General features: G+C 41.1%; 2 protein-coding genes across 9 annotated transcripts in view; one reads left to right on the top strand and one right to left on the bottom strand.

Annotated features, from left to right (window-relative positions):
• MFSD2B (MFSD2 lysolipid transporter B, sphingolipid) overlaps positions 1-9392 on the top strand; it is a 42140-nt gene extending 32748 nt beyond the window's left edge. For 4 of the 7 annotated variants that reach the window (XM_064508340.1, XM_026092340.2, XM_064508342.1 and 1 more), the window contains 2 exons: positions 1592-1768; positions 2863-9392. In XM_064508340.1, the coding sequence (XP_064364410.1) occupies positions 1592-1768; positions 2863-2920 (235 nt within the window). In that variant the 3' untranslated portion in view covers positions 2921-9392. The remainder of the gene's footprint in view (positions 1-1591; positions 1769-2862) is intronic. The other 3 variants (XR_010388169.1, XR_010388168.1, XM_064508339.1) reach the window with 3 other exon arrangements.
• A 3665-nt stretch (positions 9393-13057) lies between these two features.
• LOC112978695 (WD repeat and coiled-coil-containing protein) lies at positions 13058-23176 on the bottom strand. Of its 2 annotated transcripts, none has more exons than XM_064508337.1 (4): positions 22915-23176; positions 18341-20228; positions 16171-16288; positions 13058-14109 (listed from the first exon to the last, which is right to left on the bottom strand). In XM_064508337.1, exons 2-4 carry the CDS (start codon positions 20207-20209, stop codon positions 13838-13840), a joined length of 2259 nt encoding a protein of 752 aa, XP_064364407.1. In that variant the 5' UTR covers positions 20210-20228; positions 22915-23176; the 3' UTR covers positions 13058-13837. The 2 variants fall into 2 exon arrangements, with proteins under 2 accessions (XP_064364407.1, XP_064364408.1); XM_064508338.1 differs by having other exon boundaries at positions 22988-23176.
• Positions 23177-24400: the final 1224 nt, after the last annotated feature.

Here is a 24400-nt window from a genome sequence, read left to right as displayed (position 1 = left end):
ATAGAAGTTTCCTCACAGCTCTGCCCATGACCTAGAGCCTGTCAGTCTGGAGGATGCTTTGTGTTCTCCTCCTGCTGTTTGCCTTGTCTGTTCTGACAAGAAAGGCAGGTTGGGAAAAAGGTCAACTGTCTGCTGCCAGGCATTTGTATGTGACCTAGCAGAAAGGACCTTTGCCTGCAGCTGTCAGGATTCAGCAGATGTAGAGCCCGCAAGCACTCAAAGAATGGTTAGAATGGTTGTCTACAGGACTATTTAGCCCTTGGCTCAAAGTTGGGTTTTAGTAAACAGAATCTTTTGCTTCAGTGCCTTCAGCCAAAGTTGCCAACTAACAGACAGTGCTTGGCTGAACATGTTCAACTCAGGAGTTTTAAGTACTTGCTGCTAACACCCTCACATGCAAAAGGCTTTTTTTGACAAAAGTTTTGACCAACATTATTAAGTGTGGAGGTTAGAAATTGCTTTGCAAATTGATGAAGAGGATCATGCAGTTGGACAGCTCTTTTGGATAGGTGCTTGAAAAGAAGTAATCTTCACCACTAGTGAATCTATTCTCTGTATTTACAGGTAGTTTTTAAACTTTCCTTTGTTGAGAGTAGTTTATCTGCAGCAGAGTATCAGATCCCAGACTCGAGCCAGGATTAAACGGCCTGCCATTACTGCTCTGGTTTGAAAACTGAAAATGATAGAAGGAAGGCTGAGTGAGGCCTACTCCATGAACCATTCCTGGCTGTTCCTGAAACAAACTGTGACAAAATTTGGAAAAGATGCTAGAATACCTTTTACCTCCCCAAAAAATAAACAAAAACAAGTTTCCCTGTTTTTACTATTTAGGAAGAGTTTAAAACAAACAGACTATTTTTCACCAATTAGCTCCATTCCATTCCAGTTAGCTCCCAGTATTTTGCTGAACTGGGAGAATGTAGAATACAGAGTGATGGCAAGTGAGCTGTAGCTTTCATAGTTCATCTTCAGAGGGAAACAAACTCATTCCGCAAATTGAGGATGGGAATTCAAATATATCAGCAGTTGTAGGACTGTCCCTCAATCAACAAAGCGTAAGTGTATACCTTACTTGAGTAAATCTGTCTTTGTTGAGCAGAGTGTTTAAGTGTGTGTTTAATTTGAAGTTAAGTATTCCGGTTGAAATTGGTCAGATTATTTGCATACTTCTAAAGCTGAGTCTAAATGCTTTATCGAAAATTAATAGGAATCACACATCAGAACAATCTCCTTAAATGGGATTCCACGCTTCTCTTAATAGTTAAATGCTATACAGTAGTAGTGAGTAAATACTGAGGTAATGCAGTTATCTGAAAAAGAGCACAAAGATGAGATTGGGATAAACGGACAAAGCCTCCAAGCCCTTTTGAAATTTGTGGGTAATTCCATGTTGACATCACTGTGATTAGGATGACACCAACAAGATTTGAAACATGGCAGAAGAAAAGAAAAGAGAGATGTAGGAAGAAATGGGAGAAAAGTCTTAAAGTGTGTTGGGGGAAAGGGAGCAGCTTCGGAAGGGGGTCTTAAGAGGAACAGATGTCTTTTACATTTGGATGTGTGCACACCACTGTTATTTCTATTTGTTTAGGTTTACCGGATACAAACCAGGTGTATGTAAACAATCCAATGATGTGATTCTCACACTGAAAATCCTCATTGGAGCAGTCCCTGCTATCCTCATCATTGTAGGTTTATTTATACTTCTCTTCTACCCAATTACAGAAGAAAGTCGGAAAGAAACAAAGCTTGCACTTGAGGTGTTAAGGTAGGTTTGAACTAGCAGCAAACTTCAGTAACACCACCACAGCAGCTCATAGACATGCTGGGGAAAAATTACTAGCTACTAAATCTCATCTCGGTATTCCTTGAAACAAAACAAAGCAACACTTCTCTCTATTAACTGTATTATTAACTGAATAATACTATTGCATGCTCCAGTATCTTACTTCTGTAGTATAGTACTACCTGCTTAGAGGACCATATATATGTTATATCAGATATATCAGCTACTGTGTTTTACTCTTGCTCTAGGGTGGTGCATGAAGCGCTATTGTTATACAGTGTTTCAAGTCAGAAGTGAAGAATGTTCTGTTCAAATTAATTTAATTTATCACATTTGAAAAAATGTGAATGTGAAAACGTGAAGAGTTATGATTTACTTGTAAATAGAAGAAAACAGGATTCTTGAAAGCATTGTTGGTATTTCTGGCACATAAGAAATGTCCAAACCATTTTGAGGAGCAGGAAGGAAAGACAGAAGAATAAAGGGAAGCTTTGAGCAGTCTCGTCTTTCTTTTTCCTCTCCCTTTCCCTCCTTCCCTCTCCATCCCTCTCCCAAGAAAACCTTGCCTAGCTCAAAATCATCCACCTCTGACAAATGAAGCCCCGCTATACTAAGAACACGCAGAAGACTACTCTGTCGAACAGTCTATGCTAGTAGATTGATGGATTAAATGGTAGACTATGTCTGTCTTGTTTTTATCATCGCAAATTGCTAGACTTGGAAATGAATTGAAATGCTAAGGGAATAATTCCAGTGCTTAAACATGGCTATCTGGGACCACTTCATTGTCTTGAGGTACTCAAAATACTTTCATGGGGCTGGCTGATGTGACACAGGGCTTCTGAGACACTGGCTGCTTTCTTAAGTGGCACCCGCAGACCGGAGGGGATAGGCTAGGAGGTCTAAAATGGAACTGTGTCCCTCTGTTGAGGTACTGTAGTCACTGTCTGTAACAACCACATCTTGCTAGTGATTCTTAGTTGTCTTTGTTGTTTGAGAATGCCAAGCTGTAGCCTGTTCAGTTAGTAATAAAAACCAGAAGTCTGCTCACGTATGATTTGTTCTGCTTTTTACAGAAGGAACCATAAAAGCACAGAAAACCTTGATGAACACAGAGAGGACACCTCGGTGTGAAAGCTCTGAATGCAGTGACTTTCCAAACCCAGCCTCACATCCCACACACAAATTCTGTGAGCATCTTCTGGGTCACTTCCCTGCTCACGTTTTGTCACAAAGGATAAAGGGTGGTTCTGATACAGTCAGTGATGAATTCAAGAGAGGACAGTCACCACTCAGTATATACATAACTTCATGCACTGTTCTAAAATAGACATATACAAATGTTCAGGAATAGAATATAAGCTATTGAAGTTGTTTTTTTTTTTAATGATAGTGCAAACCCGAGGTCTTGTGGCTGCAAGAGGTTCTATGGGCTTAGGGTTAAGGGAAAATAATGTGAATGTGATGTACTGGGCAAATTTTAACTCAGTGGGATACATCCTTCTGACCTAAACTGACTGTAATCTTTGCTAGAAAGGGTAGTCTTCATCACCCCTTCTGACTAGTTCCTGTGTGATACATTTCACCCTCAGAGGCTGGGGTGGTTTTCAAACATAATCTCTACATATAAATTGCACACTGGTATGTTTGGAAAACACTTTGGAATCCTGAAATGTGCTACATAAAGTTAGGATTTAGTTTCTTTTGAAATGAAGCAAACCACAGATGCAGACATGTTCTGAGAATTTTTCTCACAAAGAGTTGTTCTGAAAGAGATTTTGATATGATTTAACTTTATAGATTTTATGTGAAACATAAGCTTACATTTCTAATTACTGTTGATCTGGAGATCCTTGTTTCTGACACCTTTACACTGGTCTTTGCCAGAATGTGAGTACTTGACATTCTCAAAAATGACATCTCCAGTCAAAGTACACCAAATCTATAGTCCCTTCCAAAAAATTAGCCTATGCAATATCAATTTTTGTAACTTTGGCCTTAAGCCAAATGCTCATTTCTACTATGATTCACACTGCAGAACACATTTTGTAGATAAAAGAAACAGGTAACTTCAGGCACTTTCTGGGGCATTTAGGTTCAAACTCCAGTCACTCTGAGCTTTTTCTGTAGCCAGTGAAGAGACCGATACCTCCAGCGGCAGATTCAAAGCATGAGCTAAAATGACTAGGCTCCGAACACAGATCTCTAGAGTTGGAGGGGAAAGTGGTGAATCCAAGAGTGGAAGGCTCATTAATGTGAGGAAATTAGCATAGCACAAGACAAGAAACAAACGTACAGCACACTGCCTTCTCTGTATCAACACAGGGGGGTGTCTTTGTTTTGTACTAGAAGTGCCTTTAGAGATACAGCTTGCTACTCTTTGGGATCATTTGCCGTAGGCGTCACTGGAGGCAGTGACCACAGATAGTGTGCTCCAGGCCCTCTGGGAAGTAACTGATGGTGCTGGGACTGGAAGCTGGGAAGGCTTTCACAGAAAGATGTTGTGAAGTAAAATCAGTGCATCCACTGGGTGTCTCATTAAGTTTAATAATGAAACCTTTTCAGGCAAGTTTGAAGTCTAAGGCCTAATGAACTGTGCTAATTGAGCAAAACACTTAAGCCTGAGTGAGTTTTTAAGGCTGTATTTTGGTGCTCCTAACTGGATTGTGTGTGGATAAAAGAGTTTAACTATGTTCAAGACTTCTGCTGAATTGATACCTAAGGCTGTTTTTTTAGTTTCAGTCTTGGAAATAAAAAGATTTGTATGCCTGGGGCATCTGTGTTTGCAACAATAAATACCATAAGCCTGTTTACAATTTTGAGTCTAGTAGAATTTGAAATAACAGGTATTCTGCATTTTGAAACAAGTTAGTTATGTAGTAATGTATTACATAGCTCAAAACTCCACAGCAAACAAATTTTTGGGTTGGATTTATTCTGTAACGTTTGTGTTTTTCTGAATAGTCTTCTTTAGAAAGAAAAACAGATGTCCCTGTAAAGGCTATTATTGTTATTTTTTAATGGGTTAGATTTTCAGCTGCTATAAATCTGTTGCTGCATGGCAGCAGATCTATGTCAGTTTACATAAGCCAAATATCTAGCCTGGTGATAAAAGGATTGCAGAAACTATCAGCTGATTGGAGTATCTTGAAAGTGGTGTAAGACATTATTTCTAGATCAGTTGTGCAGTTGCTTGTAAACTGCACAACACCTGTCTGACTTCAGACTCTAGCAGGATAAACTTTGTAGATTCTAAACTCTATTCCTTTGTTTTCAAAGAGAAAATGGTGATATTTAACTAACAAACATGCACACAGTTCTCACCCTGCATATGGTAGTATTAATGGCAATTGCCAAAATAAAATAGAAAAGTTCTATGGATTAAATGTACCAGAGTATTTTTATATTTTGAAAATGACAAATTTTTAATTTGATTACCAGAGTTGTACTTCTGTTAATAAAATGAATGTATTTTTTTAAGTAAAAAAAAAGCACTGGAATGGAAGAAGCAACTGCAAGGTAAGATTTTTGTAATTTTGTTTTTGAGGGCTCAGTGCTGGTACTGTAAAATGAATGAACTTTTTTCTTTGAATGAATGAACTTTTTATCTTCTTGACACTTTTTAAAATGATATGTACTTGGTATATCTGTTCAGACCATGTGACTGAAAGAAGCAGGTTCTTACAGTGACAACCATTCAGATTAAATACTAATCTAATGTAAATCTTCTGCCTTGCACTCATTGATAGTAGCAAGGGCCAGGTTTAATTCCCAGGGGGTCTCGTTCAAATAATACCCAAATACAATCCTAAGAATATGGGAGATTGGATTAAACCAGCTGGGTGCTTAATGCACTGTATTTCTCCACTTGCACACAAGCAGTTCCAACAAATGGATTTACTCTAATAGAGGGAGAAAAGAAAAGGGTAGCAGAGTTATGTGTCACTGGATAGTCCCCCACAAGGCAAACCATGCCCGTTCCTTGTCCCTGCTGAAGGATGCCGATGGCAGCCCACATCTTCTGTAATGGACCAATTGCTGGTATAGGCAGTAGCTGAGCTAGTCACTAATCATCTCTTCCAGTTTCATCCCACTTGTTTGTGCCTAAAGTCAGTGTTGAAAATTCCCAAGGTTATGCCACCTTCCCAAGCATTACCGCTGGTAAGCAGGCTCACTGCTAGTCACCGCCGACTGCGTGGGTGAGCTGTCAGCCCTGTCATTCCCTGTAAGAGGGGGTTGCTGTTAGTCACCGCTGCCAGCTGTGTCCTGCTGACCATGTTCTCCCACCCTGCTGCTGTCGGTCTGCCCCTTAGCTTGCTGCCCTGCCATGGCTTAGGTGGATTAGATCACCCATGCTGAATCCCCCATTTTAATAGGTGCATACCAGTTCAGACATCTGTCTCTTGGGACTTCACGGAGTGAGGGACCTCAGGTTTCAGGTCACTGGGCTTCCAGGAGGGGCACTGGCGATTTGAGAGCTAATTCCTTTAGTCAGTCCTGCACCTTAAAAGAGTCACTGCTAGATTCAGTCCTTGCTGCATCCTGATGTCTCCATTCACCTTCTGCATTTCGAGTAAAATACTTGAAGTGGACAATGTTTTACAGCCAAACCCTGCTTTTGTGGGCCCATAGTTTGTTGCCAAGTATCGTTTCTTCACCTCCTTTTCTACTGTCTTTCTGGCTTGTAGATAGAAAATGCAAAAGTAAATCATTCTCCTTGAGAAGACCACTGGTGAGGGAAACTTAGGTCCTTTAGTACCTGGTATTTGTTGTCCAGGTGTTTGAAGACAAGAAAGAGTGGGCAAGTTAGTTCTAAGTCTCTCATGCAGTAGGGCACAGCCTGTAGCAATGTAGTGTGTAGTGGTCGATCACATACCTTGTATGAATTTTTTATTATAGTTACAGGAAAAACAAGCTCACAGTGGTACAGCAGAGTCTGTTCCTTCAGCAGACTGCCAAGACTGATCGACGGAAAGGCCAGCTGAGTTCATAAAATTGGCAGGTGAGGGAGTTTTCATGCATGTTCTGTTTTCATGCAGTTTCTTTTTTGAGATCACAAGTTCTTGGTGATGCAGTGAATGCTTTTTTTTTCACCTTAAGTCTCTACAAGACCCTGGTTCAGATACGTCACCAGGGTGCTGAGTATTCTGGTTACAAAATGAGTGTACGTTATAGGCTTACTGTATGAACATAGACAGCTTTCACATCACTTGGCACCAAATCTGCTGCATAAAATGTATTCAAAAGATGAAGAAAAAGCACATGTCTCCATCCGCAAGGCAGAGGAGATTTTTTGCTGTGTTTCACCTGAGAATATAGTCTCTGAAGACACAAGCTGGCACAACACAACTGAAAAAATAATGGAGAGAGAATGGTCCCAGAGCTCTGCAGGCAAGGTTCAGCATAGTTTCAAAGGCTTTTATAGAGCAGCATCTCTAACTGTAACCTGAGAGCAGCAGTACAAAAGGGGACCTCACTGAGAGCCTGGATACTGTAAAACTAGCTGGCAGCATGTGAAGAAAGCAGTTGGTTGGTTTGATGGCAGAAAAACATGGAGCTTTGCTCTTAAAAGTGTGGAAGCAAAAATAAGATTTATTTCTTGTCCCAAATGACTAAGAATTTCAGCTACTCCCTTCAGCTCTCTGTCCTCAGTAATGCTGCAGTCTGCCATAAACAGTGACGAAGTATTGCTCAGGTCCTGTGGAGCTGATAGTTACCTGTTCAGTTTCAGCAGGTGGAAGTACATCTCTGAGACTGTGGCAGCTATCCCCTACTTGCCCATCTTTGCTGATGCCGTGGAGCCATTCACATTCAACACAGGATCTACAGGATCTCCCCTGTGCCTGAGTAGCCTCTGTCAAGGACTTTCATTTCCAAAGGCTATTTTCACCTGTCTAAGGCCAACTCAGGCCACCAGCTTATCATCATGATGATGGAACTAGGTTTAGTTGACAAGTTTCTATTTTCACATCTTTGAAATCAGCTGCAGTCCATGATGAAGTATTTCCTTTGCATTTCCAAATCAAACTCATCCTCTGGCCATCTTCAAAGTAACCAAGAAGAATCTGCACATGTTTGCCACATCCAGCCGCTTCAGCAATTCTACCAGTGCTACCCATGTCAAATTCAGCATTTCAGTGGATACCCGTGCACCATGACATACGTGTGTGACAAATGCACACCTGTGGCCACCTCCACACTCCTCGCAAAGTCTCAGCTGTGCTGAGCTGGCCAGGTAGAGAGAATGGGAAACTCCAGAATTCCTGCACTGACTCACTGGGATGAAAGAAGAGCCAGAGGACAAGCAAACTCCCTCCAAAATCTCTGAAATCCTTTCTTAAAGGTTGTTGGATTGATATCAATGATTGGGAGGAAAGGCGTTGAATGCCACATGCAGTGAAGAGGAAACTCAGAGAATAACTTGCATTTTTTTAATTATAAGATATTCACATGTTCAGATTTTGTCCCTCCCTGTTTCACTGTCTGAACCGGTGTTCATATAAAAGCAGATCAATAGAAAAAGCAGCAACTTGACACAAGAGATGATTGGTGACTGCAGCAAACAAGGTGGAATTTCATCGCAGCAGGATGAGTGATTCCCCAGGAGCTGGACTGTCAGCAGAACCAATGTTATAAAGGTTAAGAAAGATGTAATTTAATTGTTCTGGCTGTGCAACTGAAAGAACAAGGAGCTTGATAGAAGGACTGACAAGCAGTTAGAAAACATGCTGAGATGTCTGCATTATCAGCATTGTAGGATAGAAACGAATGTGTTTTGGCCATGGTGCTGCTACTAACTAGCACTGATTGCAGGCTCAATGTCTGCAGACAGTAATAAGCCAATTAGGAAGCGCCTGATAGACCCAGTCGAAAAGATAAGAGCCAGTAGGAGAGCGTAGGTTGTAATGCTTTAGGAACTAGCACAGATTATCCAAAGGAAAGCCATCGGTCAGTATTTTCTTTCACCTCTCAGACCCCACTGTGTTCTCGCTGGTTACCAGCCCACAGTATCATACTTGCTGTCTGTAGTATGGCCCCGAGTAAAGGAAGAAAATGCACTGGGCTGTGCTAATGCGTACCTGTAGGAGAGTCTGGTCCCCCCCACCCATAAAACCATGCCAGCCTTAGCCTATGCTTGACATGACAAATAAGAGAAATATTTTGTTGTTACTTTAATTGTCCATGGCTCAGAGGAGGGGGAAAAGGAGGAAAGAAAGAAGAAACAGTCAATGCAAGTGCAAAAAATCCATCAATGTTGGTTGTAAAATGTTGCTTTGCAAGGGATTGATTGATAATATTGGTAACAACCACAGACTTCTTACAGCAACGTGGAAGAGGAAGTGCCCCCTTAAAACAGTCCTTGGTGCCCTCCCGTTTCACTGGTTGCAGACACGCGGTGAATACAAATCTGGCACAAGCAGCCTACAAATGGCCAGAGTGGAGCAGAGCAGGAAAGCAAAGTGGCTCCTTAAACAGCGCCTCGTTTCCTGGGCCTCTATCACTGCCTTGTGCAGCAGTCATCGGAATCAGACACTTTTCACTGTCCGCAGAAATGACATGGAAAGCTTTAACTGTGGTTGCCAATAAAGAACATTATTACTTCTCATTTCCTTTGACTGTTCTTTTGAATGGTAGAAAGATTACCACTTAATCTTGAGGCTTTTCTGGGATCCACTTTATCTCTGTTCCTTCTTTGAGAGGACTGGGGTAGCGGAGACAGGTAGCGGACTTAGTAGGATATAGTAAAAAGAATTATAGATGTATCATTTGCTAGGAGGAATATACCCACAAGAAATAAATGGGGAACCTAAACACTAAAAAAACCCACAAACTTAAAGCAGCCTAACAGAGGAGGGATAAAATAACTCTTGCTGATTAAGGGCAAGAACCTGCTGCTAGTGTCTGTCTGTCTAAAAGAACAGATAGACTTGTGGTGTCACTGGCTGCACTTCCAAATAGTTGATGGGCTGATACACCAATTTCTACTCAAGCTCTCACGAGGCTGATGTGAAAAGCCTGATCAGATAGCAGAATATGAGGAAAACAGGAAGAAGAGTCAATTTATGGTTCAAAACATAATGCCATTTAATAAAGAATATGAACATGAAAATCTTGGAAACTGGTGAGGAAAACAAGTTCCTTAGTTCTGAGATGAAATTTAATGGCTTCTTTTCTCTTATTTAAGCATTCATCAGGCTTAGCCCAGAAAAGATGATTCTGAGATCCCTTGGGCTGGTCCCATGAAAAGCACTAGCACATCTACCTAACTGACTGATTTTAATTAGTCTGTAAGTGCACACTAGCTTTGTACAAGTTTGTTTGCTACTGTTGCATAAATATTAAGTGGTGTTAAAATTAAACAATTTTCCAGTTCTCAGTGTAGTTTTCTGAATCTATTGGGTATACCAGCATCCCAGCTGTGAACGTAATTCAGTCAGGTCTGGAGTATTTTTCCAAAGCACTTCTGAATTCTGCCTGTCTTTTACACTAAAAATGAGGGCAACTTCAATGCATAGGTGGAAAAGGTAAAGCCTGATAGAAGGTCGTATCCATAGCACAAAATTAAGCTGTGGAACTGACAGGCTGCAACCAAAGGCAGAGCATGGTCTGAAGATGGAACAAAGACGTTTGGAGATGTGCACATAGGAGACAAAATGTGACCATATAAAATGTGCTTCAAGAGACGTAGCTGGGGGAGACAAAGGGACACCTCCACCAGCTGACTTGTTTCATCTGTCTTGGCCATCAATCTTAAGAGGAGGTAACCAACGCCCTCTCTGGAAGTATCTGTTCCTCTCTGTTGAAAGTAGGGAAGCCTTTTCCAGTCATCTTTGGCAAGGTGACTTTAAACCATCTGAAGCTTGGCGAAATGAATCTCACCCTTATTGCCAGCCCAGAACTAACAGAGTCCAAAGGGAGCAGGTCCTGGGCACTGCCACCAGTACAGGCCCAAAGTAGAGGCATTTGGGCGGCGACTGAAGCCGGTTATCAGCTCCTCAGCTTCATGCGAGCATCTCACAGACCTGGTGGGCCTCCTGCCTCGAGGAGACCACTGAGCTGTGGGTGCTCATTGGGAAGATGCTTCACATTTGTTCTCCAGAATTTGAAAGGGGTCAATCCTCTGTTGTCTGGTTGTAGCCATGGGCAGTGCTACTGCTGGATGTCTATAAATGTTATATATATCAAGAACATCATAGTTGATAATATCGAAATTCCAAGTAAGTAAGTTGCATGAAGCTTATGGTTTATACAGATAGTATCTGCAGTTAGAAGATATTTTTGTAATAACTTGCTAACTATGCATAACAATTAGACCCATTCCATAAAATGACTGTAGTAGACTATAGCCAGCAGAACAACGTGCACATCTGAAAGTGTAGTTGAGGAAATTCACATTATCCCAGGCTAATTCATTTTTGTGATATTGAAATGGTAGCATTATTGTGCCATTTTATTTTAATAAGGTTTAGCTGAAAGGATCCTTTCACAAGTTCTTTTAAAGGTTGCCTTTAGAGCTAAAATACACACCAGATAAAAGGCTTTTCACATTATTACCTGCTTTATGAATGTTAATTCATTTTTTAAAGTTTTGGGACATTGTGAACAGAATAGAAATCTCTGATTTGACATGAAAAAGATTCATTTAAGGTTTTCTCTTTTCAAAGGCACTGAGAACATAGGCTTTCTTTACATGGATTTGAACAAAATCCATATTCAATGAAGAACCAGCAGAAGTTTCAGTAGAAGAAAATAAAATGAAAACCCAATATATGAAAATGAGATTTTTAATAACATTTCATCAAAGAGATTTTGAAAACCATTAGCTGGTCATTTCTTGACATAAAACCTAGTGTTATAATGCCTCTGTCTTCAAGATCTAGTGAAACTGCAGCAAGTACTTTCTGTCTCCAAAGTGTCCCCATCTCCAAGCTTATGTACATCAAACACACCATGACTCACTGTCGCAGTATTAACTTGTAGCACCTACAACGGCGGACACAGAATTGCCTACAATGAAAACCAGACTCAGAGAGAGACTTAAAAAAAAGTAAATTACAAACTACTTTAAATTCAACTCCTGTAACCCCTGCTTATCCCAGCACCAGTAAGACTTTGAAGTTGTCCTGAAGGTAAATAACTGAAGCACACAAGTAAGATAATGGCTCTAATCAGTTTTGCACTAGTTCCCTTGTTCTTTTGAAGATGAGAGGTGTTAAGTGTAACATCTTTCAGGTTTTGTGTGTGTGTTTGGTTTTCTTTTTAACGTAATCTTGTCCATACATTTTGATGAACCATCTGGAAGAAGTAAGCTGGCTGACCCACAAAATCTATTCATAAATGACTTTGTACACTTGCTGCATTATGCTTCACAAAACCTATCTGTAGGGTCATTATTAACCTATATTACAGTTAAACTGAAATAAAAAACCTAAATTACTTACCCATGCTACCATAACAAGGTAGTAGCAGCCTTAGTCATGGACTCTACTAGTTCCAGTCGTCAGTCCCCTACATTAGACTATGGTAATTTCTAATTGCTGCACTGTTCTCTCAAAATGTTTTCAGTATTGAAAATTAAAGTCCTGTTATTATCAGCCATACATTTGACACATTTCAGATATTTGGGCCTTTGTTTATTGTTAAGCTTTGGAGCAAGCCAGACCATTATTTCACCCATTTCACTCTTTGCTTGTTCACCAAAAGCTGAGGTTGCTAACTGCTGGTTGCAACACGCCACACTCAGTTCTCTTTGCAGCTTTATCGACTGTTGCATCTTTACTTTATATTTTGTGGACAGATGGTTGTTGACAGTGGCTGAAATTTCCAAATAGGCAATAAAAAAAAGAGATTATACTAGTCCTGAGACAGCAGCTCCAATTCTATAATCTCTTCACTTGACTCCTCCTCATGCAGTAAATGCCACTGTGAAAGGCTGACAAACTTTTTAATTTTATCATGCTTTAATTTTATGGGTAGCAATCTTGGACAACTGTATTTTTTTGCAGTGCTAGAGTCCATGCTCCTTAACTTGTACTGTCACCTATAATTTTACCTCTGAATTTTCTCTCTCTCACTATAAAAGCCTATAAAGCATTTTCTTCAGTCAACCTTTAAACTGAAAGTCCTACGGATTATATTAAAACAGATTAGATTAAAATTCTCCTCTGACAGTTCAATCCATACATCTATTGCCTATGAAAGTTAAAATAGATGTATTGAAGCCCTTTTGTTAATATTATGGTACTGTTTCAAAGGTAATGGCGAAAAAACTCTACATGAAGACAAAGAAATGTTTATTAGATTAAAAATATTAACTAGCAAATGCTTACAGTTGTTCAGATGTAACAAACTTTAATGTCATTTTATGACTATTGAGATTATACACGGGACAGCAACTTTCCCAAATTTACACAGAGGGTAAGTATACAAACTGGGGGGCAGAGGAAGAGAAAAGGGCCTTGCTCCTACACAGTGCAGATATTCAACAGGATCACACTTTGGCCCAAATTCCATATACCTAAACTAGTGCTTATGCCCTTAGCCAACATCAGTGCAAAAATACATGCACTTCTGTAGACACAGCATCTGGAAGTTTCAGAATAAGAACAATAAAATATTTCAGGATTTGACAGAAGTGAGGAAATGGGGAAAAGTTTAGTGCGTTCAAGGATTTCTTTATTATGCAAGTGTGCTACCATCTAAAAACACCAACATATTAAAGACCAAGATGGAAACCTTAGCTCTGGAACTTGTAAGAACTCATTTTTTTCCAAGCCCTACAAAAAGTGGTTGGAGGATACAAAGGACACAAAGACCTGGTCTGTAATGTGTAGCAAGAGGTAGATTTAAAACACTCCTCAGTTAAAAAAGGCTAATGTTTCCAAGGATTAACAAATAAATAATGACATGATTTACAGTGATCCTCAACAAACAATGATGGAAATGCAACAGAGGTATGAGACAGATCATTATTTAAAAATTCAGTCCTATACAGTACATTTAAAACTGTCCTATCATAGAAGATAGGCATTACAAAATTGCTGATAAAAATTACATTTTACTGCTTGACTGATCTGAAGAACTGCTGCTGCCTAAACCCTTGGAAGAACAGTCTCTGAGGAATTCTAAAGAACTCGTGATGTCGAGGCTTTCAGAAGAAGTGGGTCTACACCCTTCTGTAGAACTGATGATGTCCAAAGTTTTGGAAGAACGGACACTATAGCCTTTTGTGCTGGCATCTCTTATGACTATCTCTTGCATGGATGTAAACATTAACGGAATGAAGCCCTCACTGTCTGCCGTGAGAACAATCCAAGAGGAACCTGTGAAAACATATAAACATCTGTTTATAATTTTCCTGTAATGAAGTATATTTAAGGTATAAAACACATTTCTTTAAAAGTCAAATAAATCTGTCTGTTCACAGTTTTTCTAGCAAAAAGTCCGGGGAGATACAAGTTGCATGATCTCAAAAATAAAAGGCATATGTAAACAAATATGCAAAACAGCTTTCAGGCCAATATTCCCACCAGGAGATGGGGCTATATTAAATGCATGCTTTAAATAAGGAACAGGAATGAAATTCTGAACAACAGGATTCAGAAGCATCACACTTTTTAATTAGGTATTCATAGGCTATTTTACAGTTCTTAAGCTGCGCAAATACTGTACAAAGCAGACCTTTATTAAAATAAATGTCAAATTCATATAATAAAAAGTTTAGAAATAGCTTCTATTATTAGCTTATGAGAACAATTCAAACAGCTTCTATTCTACCTAAGGAAGAAATATTGTACCATACTGTACAAGCCCCATGTCTCTGGTCCATTTTCTATCTGATTTTACAGTATTAGTAGCATTATTTTTACATTTTGAAATTGTTTATGGAATTGGAAATACTGACTTTTACCAATTCATGTAAAATAGAAAATTTTCATACTTGCATATTTTAAAGGGATGAAGTAATAAGACAGAGCTTGTGGGGGTTCAGTGAAACATTTCCAGCTGTTTCATGTAGCTACATTATGTAATTTCATGTTACAAGTAAGGTCATGAGAAGATTGTAGTTTAAAAGCACACGACCCTTTAATCTTCTGGCTTAACATCTCATTTGGACAAAACTTTAAAATCAGCACAATTTAGGAATTTGAAAATACCATTGCTAGTGTGCCCATTTATCTCCTAATATTAGTCAAATTCATAAAGAATTTTATTATAAAACTGTTTAACTTTAAATTTTAATTAGTAAGGCTACTCATATTCATCATGATATTCATGATGATTACTCATTCATGGGTAACCAATTCTGTTAGGTTTACATTTCTTAAAGTTATAAATAAGAAGTCATAACTAATGCAGGTAATGGGGGAGACACTCCTCAGTATTTGCCATAAAGAGAAGTTGTTCAGGTCTTACAGCTCAAGATAACATTTCAGCTTGAAAAATTAGAAATCGATATCTACAGAACTGTCTGCACTTTTCTCACTGGGTATATCATATGCTTCTAGGTTGTGCCATGACATTTATTAAATAGCTGCTGTGTTTCAATAGAGGTGACTGATCTTGCAATAAACTAATATAAGACAGTGGTAAGGACCTTTCCAGGATTCACTTGTGAGTTATTATACTACAGTTTCACCTAGGTATTGGAATATTAAACATATTTTAACAACTATTTACAGAAAAATAACACTTTTATAATTGTAAAAAGAACAGCCTTAAGTCTCTGGAACAGTTGCTCAGTAATCTGCCAGTGGGCAGATGGTAAAGCTGCAGTTGCTGGACTACAGTACAGAGAATATATGTAGTAGCGAGAGATCATACCCCAAGGTAGAAATCTTTGCTAAAAATAAGACACTTAGAATTGACATAAATATAGGCACACAGGATGTGCATGGGATGAATGGGTAATAGCAGAGAAGACGCAAAAACTGAAGCAAACTATACCACTAAATTTTACAGAGCTACTTCTGTGTTTATAAAGAACTACAGGATTGGGTAAGGGAGACCAGATGATGGAACTACAGATTAAAATATAGAAAGCTGGATTCCAAAACCACCAGCTGACTCTAACCTCCTTGTTATTCAGGGTTCTCTGTTCAGAACAGCTGGAAAGATAAATAAGATACTGGGTGACAGTGATTTTCCTGTATAATCAGCAGCTTCATAAGGGGGTACCAGTACCTAACAAGTTTGCATAATCAGTCTCAGCTTCGACTGAGAAGAATTTTTGCATTATAAAACAAAAGAGCAAATTTTTACTAATACCCTTTCATTATTTGTTCCTTGTTTTGTTCCAGACCAGATCATGCACATTGCTATTGCAGTCCAAGAATATCACATGTATTTTAAAATGTGTGTATTATTGGATAATTACAACATACCATGTTGCATTTCTATAAGAGAGAGGTTGAATATTTGCTGGACTACATTTAGACGGAGTTTACCATCACAAAGAATAACAGCTCGCCTTTCATCTGAACCATTTCTGGAAAGCTGCTTCTGTAAATTCAAGAAAGAAAAGTAGATATATCAAAACGACATTCATCAAAACAAGATCACAGATACGCCTTCGGCTACATCATTTACAAGAAGTCAAATGCTACGCTCAGACTAATTTTCAAGATTTATACTTTAAAGTCCCACCTTTCAAGCAGAGATGATCTGTGCAAGGTCACTACGTGCAACGTCAGCACCCATCAGAACTACAGAAGAGATCATACACTGCTGCTGAAGAAAACAATAAGCTATATCCATAGCATAATTCAGACTCTCATCCTATCGCCTGTGAAGTCTCTAAAGCAGCAAGTTTTCTGTCTTCCCTCCTCCCTGATCCACATATTATGAGGGGGTGACAACTTTTATCCATAAATGTTTGGAATGAGGAGCAGACTAGCATCTCAGAAGCACTCGTCTATCACACCTTTGATCACCACTGCATAAAACCTTAAAATCCAAATAGCGTCTTCAGAGAATATCTCGCATGTGCCAGAGCAAAGCATTTTTGAAGTATGCAAAAAATAAATTGTTACAAAAAATCTACAAACTTCACTCATAATTTGAAAGTCAAATTCTTTTCTTATCACAGATCAGTGATCAAAACTCATACATTAAATTGTAGCCTTACTTTCATTTGTGAAACATCCTCATACCAGTATAACTATTCTAGCTCTTGGAACATGACCACAAGTTAGAATGTGGTTCACTTCCAAACTATCTGTAAAAAGAGAACCAAGTATAAAAACATAATAAAGCCTTGTGCTACCTCAAATATAAAGTGGGCTTCCAAATAAACATCACAGATAAATGAGAGAGCAGACTCGTCGATGAAAACTTTCGCTTTTCTATGGCCACTTTTCAAAGTAATGCCCCACATTTAATTAAGATTTAAGAAAGCCAGAAAAATTAGAGTTACTACAATTATTAAATATTTACAACAGAGAAGAGCAAAGACAGTGAGGGCATATAATCTAGGACCTAAGAGGTCAGTGTTACAAAAGCTAAGAAAAATTATTTTCAGCAATAATAAAGCCACAAAGTAAGTGTTTATTGAAAAGAAACGGCCATTGAAATGTCTTTGAATACTGACTAGGGATAAATTAATGTCATCTCTAAAAGAGGACTAGTGGATTATGTGCCATATTTGGACAATCAGACAATTTACACTTTCTAGCACGAGATTTAGAAGTACCTTCTTTCAGCCAAGGAAAGGAAACAAGATAATTCAAAATTCATGCCTTTCATATCAAATATGATTTTTAAGCTATTTTAAAGCTGTGTTAATTCAATTATCTGTTGTGTCCTAAAGGGTCTCTTTCCTCCTCAGATGGCATTTTCAATATTAATTAGTAAGATTTCTGTTTCAGAGACACAGCAATTTTTTTTTTGTTTCAGTCCTAGTTATTTGAGCTCTCCCAGAAGAGGATGGGAGATACAAATCAATCCCTCTAGGTGGTAGTTTTCACTGCTGACACTTGTAAACAAAAACCTTCAGAAATTGCTTAGGAAAAACATTAGCTTCCTAGAACTTCACCTAAAACTTTAATTCTGCTACTGAAACATCACACTGCGGTTCTTTGCATTCTCACTGCCTTCTGCGTACAAAGACAAGATATGCCGCTTGGGTCAGATTCGACCATCACAGCCCAAACAGGAGGTGGGGATAGCAAATAGCAGACATTCTTGAATATTACATCACTTTAAAAACACTAAAGGTTTGTAGAGCAATGGGACTGGAGATGACATAAACCCAATCCTACTGACCAGTAAGTGCTAACTTTTTATCTAAAAATACTCTGTTTTCATCACTGCTATGGATAGGTGTGTACGAATGAAAGCACTGCTACAGTAGCCATGTGAAGTGACAATAACTTGTAATTTAAAGATTACAAGAATTATCTGAAACATTTCCCTCATTTTATCTCCTCTCAGAGGAAAGTACTAATATGCAGTTTTAAAAGAACCGTAAATAGGGAGAGAGATACAATTACAGTAAGGGTATGGAAAATGTCCATAAATACGTTTCATCATTAAGGCTTCCAACATTAAAATTACCTGATGGGTGATGTTAACAAAAGAGGGCTCCTGAGAAGATGGGTAGACTGGAAGACTTTTCTTCCCAGATTTTAGCAGCTCAGTTAATTCAGAGAGATGATGCTGTAATTCTGTAAAGTTACCGGACAGTTTTTCTATATTTTTTGGAAAGTAACTTGCTTCCTTTTCACTTAGCAGTAAGTTATTCTTAACAGAATTTGGTATTCTGGAAGCTGCATCCATCTGCCTTTTTGGAGATGTTGGCTTGTTACAAAATGCCAGTGGGGTGGCAGACAGTGCCACGGACCGCTTAACTGGTTCAGCATCCAGAGACTCAACAGCTGGAGGAAAATTCATGGAAATCTTTTTTTCTTTGAGGTCACTCACATTCAACAACACGCTTTGCTCGTAAGTGGGGCTCTTAATTTCTTCAATGAGTTTTCTTCTGCTGGTAGGGGAATGAATAGGAGCACGACCTGGTATCAGGAGTCCACTGTTTAGAGGATGAACATCTGCAGAAAAGTCTTGAGGTATGTTTGAAAGGAGACTAAAACTGGAGCTTGCATTAGGCGGTGCAGACACTGAAGGACACACTTCAAATATTAGTTCCTTAATCATCAAGCGGATCATGTACTTGTCTGATCTTGAAGATGGAAGAAACGCAGGGTCAGTGAATTTTTGTCTTCCAACCATTATCAACAATAATTTATTGGTCAAGAAGCACAAACCCTTTGGTTTTTCATTTTTCTCTAGCTGAATTTGTTGAATATTGGGTAAACTGGATGAAGTCAGGGAATAGACTAAAATGATGTTACAAGTATTGGATGCAACCGATACAGCTTGAGTTTTGGTGTCAAAAGCCATTATATCAGGAACCAGAATGCCTGGGATGCTAACTTTCTTGGTAGAGGTAACCTTTCTTTCAAAAGTCACCAAGATGAGATGTGACGAATCTTGGCCACTTCCCGTTAGGTAGTCCTTGGGCCTCAGGTGAAGAAGAGGACTGGAATCAGCACCCTGCTTGCTAGAAAGTATGTGAGTGAGATCCACAGGAGATGTAACAACTGATGCAGGCTTCTCGGAGTCCAGTGATTTTTTCCCCCCGTCCATGGAGTATTCTTCCTCGCCACATAAGCTAGACTGCGAGGGAAAAGAGTCCGTTTCAATGCTCGTTGGGACTTCAAATGCAACACCGGCATTTAAGCCACAGATCTTGTCTAGAGGAAGTTCAGTAGCAACAGCAACTTGGAAATTCAAAGTAGCTTCCACAGCACAGATATAGCCTCCCACATCAAAGACTGGGCAAAAAGAGCAAGCATTCAGCGTTTTCTGAGCATCGTCCCATATATAAGAATGAAGGGCACTGCCCACTCCGACTACTAAGCGATTGCCTTCCTTAGTCCAACAAGCGCAATGGATGAGACCGCTGCCTTTAATATCCGCTTTAATTCTCGAGCTGTTGAGATGAACAGAGTGCAGGACTGAGGCATCCCGTGTAGTGAGCACAGCCAAGATCTCCTTCTTCGGATGCCACACGCAGCCCTGGGGGAGCACCGGAAACGGCTCACCAATGTCACATATCTGAGAAACCAAAAGCTTATTTCTTTCTGCAGCATTAAAACAGAGCTGCCAAACAGTGATATGCTTTTTATGTTGAACAGCAAGCAGAGCTGGGGTATCAGCAGGACATGGGCCCCAGTAGAGTCCATGAACATGTTCAAACTGACCAACAACACTTGAGTCACCAAACTTCGGTTCTCCGTTATGAAGGTGTAAAGAAGTCAGTATGACCTGTTTCCCATCCGTCCAGGCGATGCCATGCACAGGGTGAATTGCTTGGTACAAGGCATTAAGGCCAGTTCTCAGAAGTTTCGCCTTTCCTAGCTCCATGATTTTTAATGTGACACATCTAAACAAATTTGAAAGAAAAGAAAAAAATAATATATTGCTCTAGAGGACAGAGGAAACATGAATGGTTATTTAGCTTACCACCCTGCCAATGCCAGACTCTTCCTTTCCGTAATGTCAATATATACATATTGTTCATCTGTGCTTAAACTCCAACCCTAGAGATTTTCATTTATAAGTTTTCCACAGTGAAATGCCATTTTAAAGGAAATAATTTTTGCTCTCTTTACCTGGACTAAATCGGCCTCATTTTCTTCACAAAATCAGTCCTTTCACTTAAATTGACAGGTTGTTGGTTCTCAGAATATTTTCTGATGACTTTTAGCATTAAGAATGTTAAAACTATCCCCTCTCACTCTGTCTCATGGACCATTTGTGGTCAGATAAAGTAATCCCTTACACATATAACAAAGCATTAATTCATCACCTATAAATCTAATCCTATATTAAGTAGGTGAGAATGAGGTATTTGCATAGTTTTATCCAAAAGCTCTCTAAAACAGTAAATGCAATTCTGAAAGAGGTTAGAAATAAAGCAGATATTTCTAGGGAAATATAGGAGAAAGACAATGAAGGGAGGGGGTCCACAACCTTCTCCTAATGCTTCTCCAGAAAGCAAGAATTTAAAAGGACCTAGAACAAAGAGGGGGCCTAGAACCATCTATCGGAGGCATCAGCTGTACTGAGATAACACATGAACAACTTAACATCCTCTAATGCAGTGATTTTCATTTTATTTTCCTAAACGGTTCAGTGCCTTTTTGTCAGAGTCCACAAACCATCTTGCAGCCCACTACTGTTTGAAGGGATGAAAGCAGCTAGCAGCTAACTAGGCCTGCAGACAGCTATCTACACATACCTGCATACCCATACATGCATTTCCTAACCATCTGCAGTAATTCTGGAGATATTTTTACTTCTTACGGACTATTGCCTGGATATTGCTTCAGAGTACTTATTTTTATAATGTCCTATGAAGTACAAATTACCATTTTATAGGCAATAAGTAAAAACACAGAAAACATGGATTTCAGAATTTTTGAAAAGCAAGTTATGTGATTTGCCTGATGTCTCAAAAGAAACCTTTTCAATTCTCCCTAATTAATATAATAGTTTCAAGAGGGAGAATAGGAAACAGCTGGGAAACCTCCTTCTCCGTAGTCCGTATTAGGTGCCTGGGACACACAAAAGTCCCATGCAAGGCACCGAAACTTCGCAAGGGCTCAGGATTTTACACACGTTCCCAGGTTCTGAGCTGTGAGCAGTCCTCCTCCGTGCACAGAATCCAACCCAAAGGAACTGAAGGTTCCCTCACTCAAGATACTCCATAAGATCCAACTCAACTACAAGGTCACAGCACAGAAAGAGTTGCAGCTTTAGTAAGAAAGCTGAAAAATAACAAGAAAAGGTTTGAGAGAGTCAAACTGCAAGGGTTTGATAACGGCATACCTGCCACTACTTGATACTTTAATTAACTGTTCATAGATGACTCCAAACTTGGAGAAGATAGAGTGGATGAATGGATGAAATCAGACAGAAAGAGTTATGAGGAGATGATGATGATAAAAAGTTTCTTGTCAAATTAACAGCAAGTACAAAATGGTAAATAAATAAATGAAATGCATGAATACCACTTTAGCAATAACTGCCTGGGTAGTATTATAGCAAAAAACAGTCTGTCTTACAGTAGATCACAAACTGATTATGTGAGTGTTGCCTGTGACACTGGATGTGGCAGTGCCGCAAAATGAGACAGTATCACTCCTGAATGCTTTAAGAGGGACGCCACACACGAGGGAGATGTTACCCCACCACCTTCTGAGGTAACGGGATCTCCACCGGAGAGCTGTGTCTAGTTCTGAGTTTAACACCTCGAGGGTGACGGAAACGACCAAAAGAGTTCAAGGACCAGAGAAAGACGAGAAATGGGTTCACTCAAGAGGGCTGCGAGTGGAGACATGGAAACATGTACGAGGCTGTTAGCGAGAGAACAGACCTATTGTCCGCCCTGTCTACCATGGATAGCACAAGATAATAATCAGCTTAGTTTCAACAGGAGAGATTTAGGTCAGCTAGTAAGGAAAAACTCCAACTATAACCAATAGCTAAGCGCTGAAACAGGTTACCCCGGGGAGGGAGAGAGGGCACCCCGGGAACTTCACAGTCTTTAAGAGGTGGTTAAGGAACTGCCTGTGAAGGGTAAGTTTAAGTGCGCCGGATGCTGCCTCAGGGGAAGCAAAGACCGGAGATGCTTCCAGGGCACCTTGGTCTTCTGTGGGGCGGGAGATGTTTTACCCTCTCCCCAGCACACCTGGAAAAGCGCAGCCAGAAAGACCCCGCCCCCCCGGGATTCAAACGCCCCAAGCCCTCCAACGCCTCCCAGGCACCGAGGCCGGAGCGGCTGCCGCGGGGGGCCCGGGGCAGGGCTCGGCCACCATGGCAGAAGCACGCGGAGGCCGCCCAAAGCCGCCCGCCCGCGCCGCCGCCTGCACGGGCCCGCCCGCACCGGTATCGCCCCACTCCACCACGGCGGGAGCACGCGGAGGCCGCCCAAAGCCGCCCGTCGCGCCGCTTCGCCCGCCCGCCCGCGCCGCTGCCGCCTGCACGGGCCCGCCCGCAGCGGTATCGTCCCGCTCCCCCGCCTCCCTCCGCCCGCCCCCGCCTCCCCGCCGCCCCTGCCGCCTCACCCGCCCGGCCGCTCAGCCCGGCGCCGGTGGGATGGTCCCCGCGGCGGAGCGCGGCGCTCGCTGTGGCGGGCACCTGCTGAGTGCGGCCCGGCCCCGCCTCCCGCTCCCCGCCCGGCCGCGGGGGGCGGGCAACGGGCGCTGCCTCCCGGCCCTCTACCCGCGTCGCCGCGTGTCGATGCTCCGCAGCGGCGCTCTAGCCGGCCACGCGTGAGCGCTATGACGTAGCGCGGGCGCCTGGGGGGCTGGCGCTAAGAACTACAGCTCCCAGGGTGCAATGGGCGAGGCGGGCGCTGTGTGCGCGTCTGCGGCTCCGCCCCCTCCGGCAGGCGGCGCGAGCGGCCTCCTGAGGGCGGCGCCACGGTCGTTGTGGCTGAGGCGGGCGCGGGCGGGGCGGTGGGGTTTCGCCCTCCCTGTTGCTGTTGAGGGCGCGACGCACGCTGCCGTGTCCTGGTCGCTGCTGGTGGCGCTTGGAAAGGCATGTGGCGGGGCCTGAGGAGCGCGGAGGGCCGAGGGAGGCAGGAGGCGCCTCGGGCGGGAGGCCCTTGGGTGCCTAGTGCGGAGCGTTCTGTTGCGTATTGCACCTGGTGCTTCAGGCCTCTGCGGTGCCTCGATGCCGGGGGTCAGTGCGTGCCCCGGGGGCCAGAGGGCCTTCGTCCTCATGGATATGACACAGGTTTCAACACGAAAGTTACTCACACCCTTTGGCACGAGATAAAGAAGCAAAACAAGATACACACCTTTGTTTTGTTTTCCCCTTGGGAGATCACATGTAAACCCGGAGAAGAAAGCGTATAAATGTGATGTGGAACGACTCCAAGACTACTTCTTTGGTCTTGAAATATTGCATTGGCTGTAACTTTCTTCTCGCAAAGTCCCTAAGGCCTTTCTTAAGATAATTACACATTTCAAGATGTGTGCTGTGGTGCTTTGTCGCTACTTAGTATTTCAAAGCAGTTTGCTGATTGAAATTCATACTTTCTGAATATTGAAATTTGAATATTGAAACATTGAAAAGGTATATTAAAGAGCTGCCAAGTCGCTTCAGGGTGTGGAAAAGCGCTTGACATGGGTGCAAGGTCAAATACATAGGTAGCTCAAACTCTTCATCTCACCAAAAAGAACTAGGCGGTGACTTGACTCTATTGTGTAAGTGCCTTTACAAAGAAAAAAAGTAGTGAAAGTAAAGAGCTTTTTAACTGAGTGAAGAAAGGCTTAACAAGAGCCAGGTGTGATTTTGATTTATTGCTGGAACAAACTACCAGCAGAAAGAGTGGATCCTTCACATACATCTTCAAGTCAAAACAGTGATTTTCGGGGACATATTTTTCAGCTAAATGCAGGTTTTGCCTTAGTCATGGACAAGTTTCTGAACTCAATAGATTTTAGATGAAATTCAACCGCCTGTGATGTACAAAAGGTGAGGATGTCTACATATCAATGAGAGACTATTGATTACAAGGTAAAATTTCACGTTGTCTCTATCCAA

This window comes from Dromaius novaehollandiae, chromosome 3 (genome assembly GCF_036370855.1).
Source record: "Dromaius novaehollandiae isolate bDroNov1 chromosome 3, bDroNov1.hap1, whole genome shotgun sequence".
NCBI lineage: Eukaryota > Metazoa > Chordata > Aves > Casuariiformes > Dromaiidae > Dromaius > Dromaius novaehollandiae.
The sequence above is the reverse complement of the archived record's forward strand: the minus strand, read 5'-3'. Positions and strand labels throughout refer to the sequence as shown.

What these genes read in the sequence shown, in the direction of transcription:
- LOC112978695 (XM_064508337.1), bottom strand. Translation starts at nt 20,209, where the DNA reads ATGGAGCTAGGAAAGGCGAAACTTCTGAGAACTGGCCTTAATGCCTTG. An exon ending in TTGTTAACATCACCCATCAG is followed by an intron (nt 16,289 to 18,340) that starts GTAATTTTAATG and finishes TTGAATTTACAG; the next exon opens with AAGCAGCTTTCCAGAAATGG. An exon ending in TCTTATAGAAATGCAACATG is followed by an intron (nt 14,110 to 16,170) that starts GTATGTTGTAAT and finishes ATGTTTTCACAG; the next exon opens with GTTCCTCTTGGATTGTTCTC.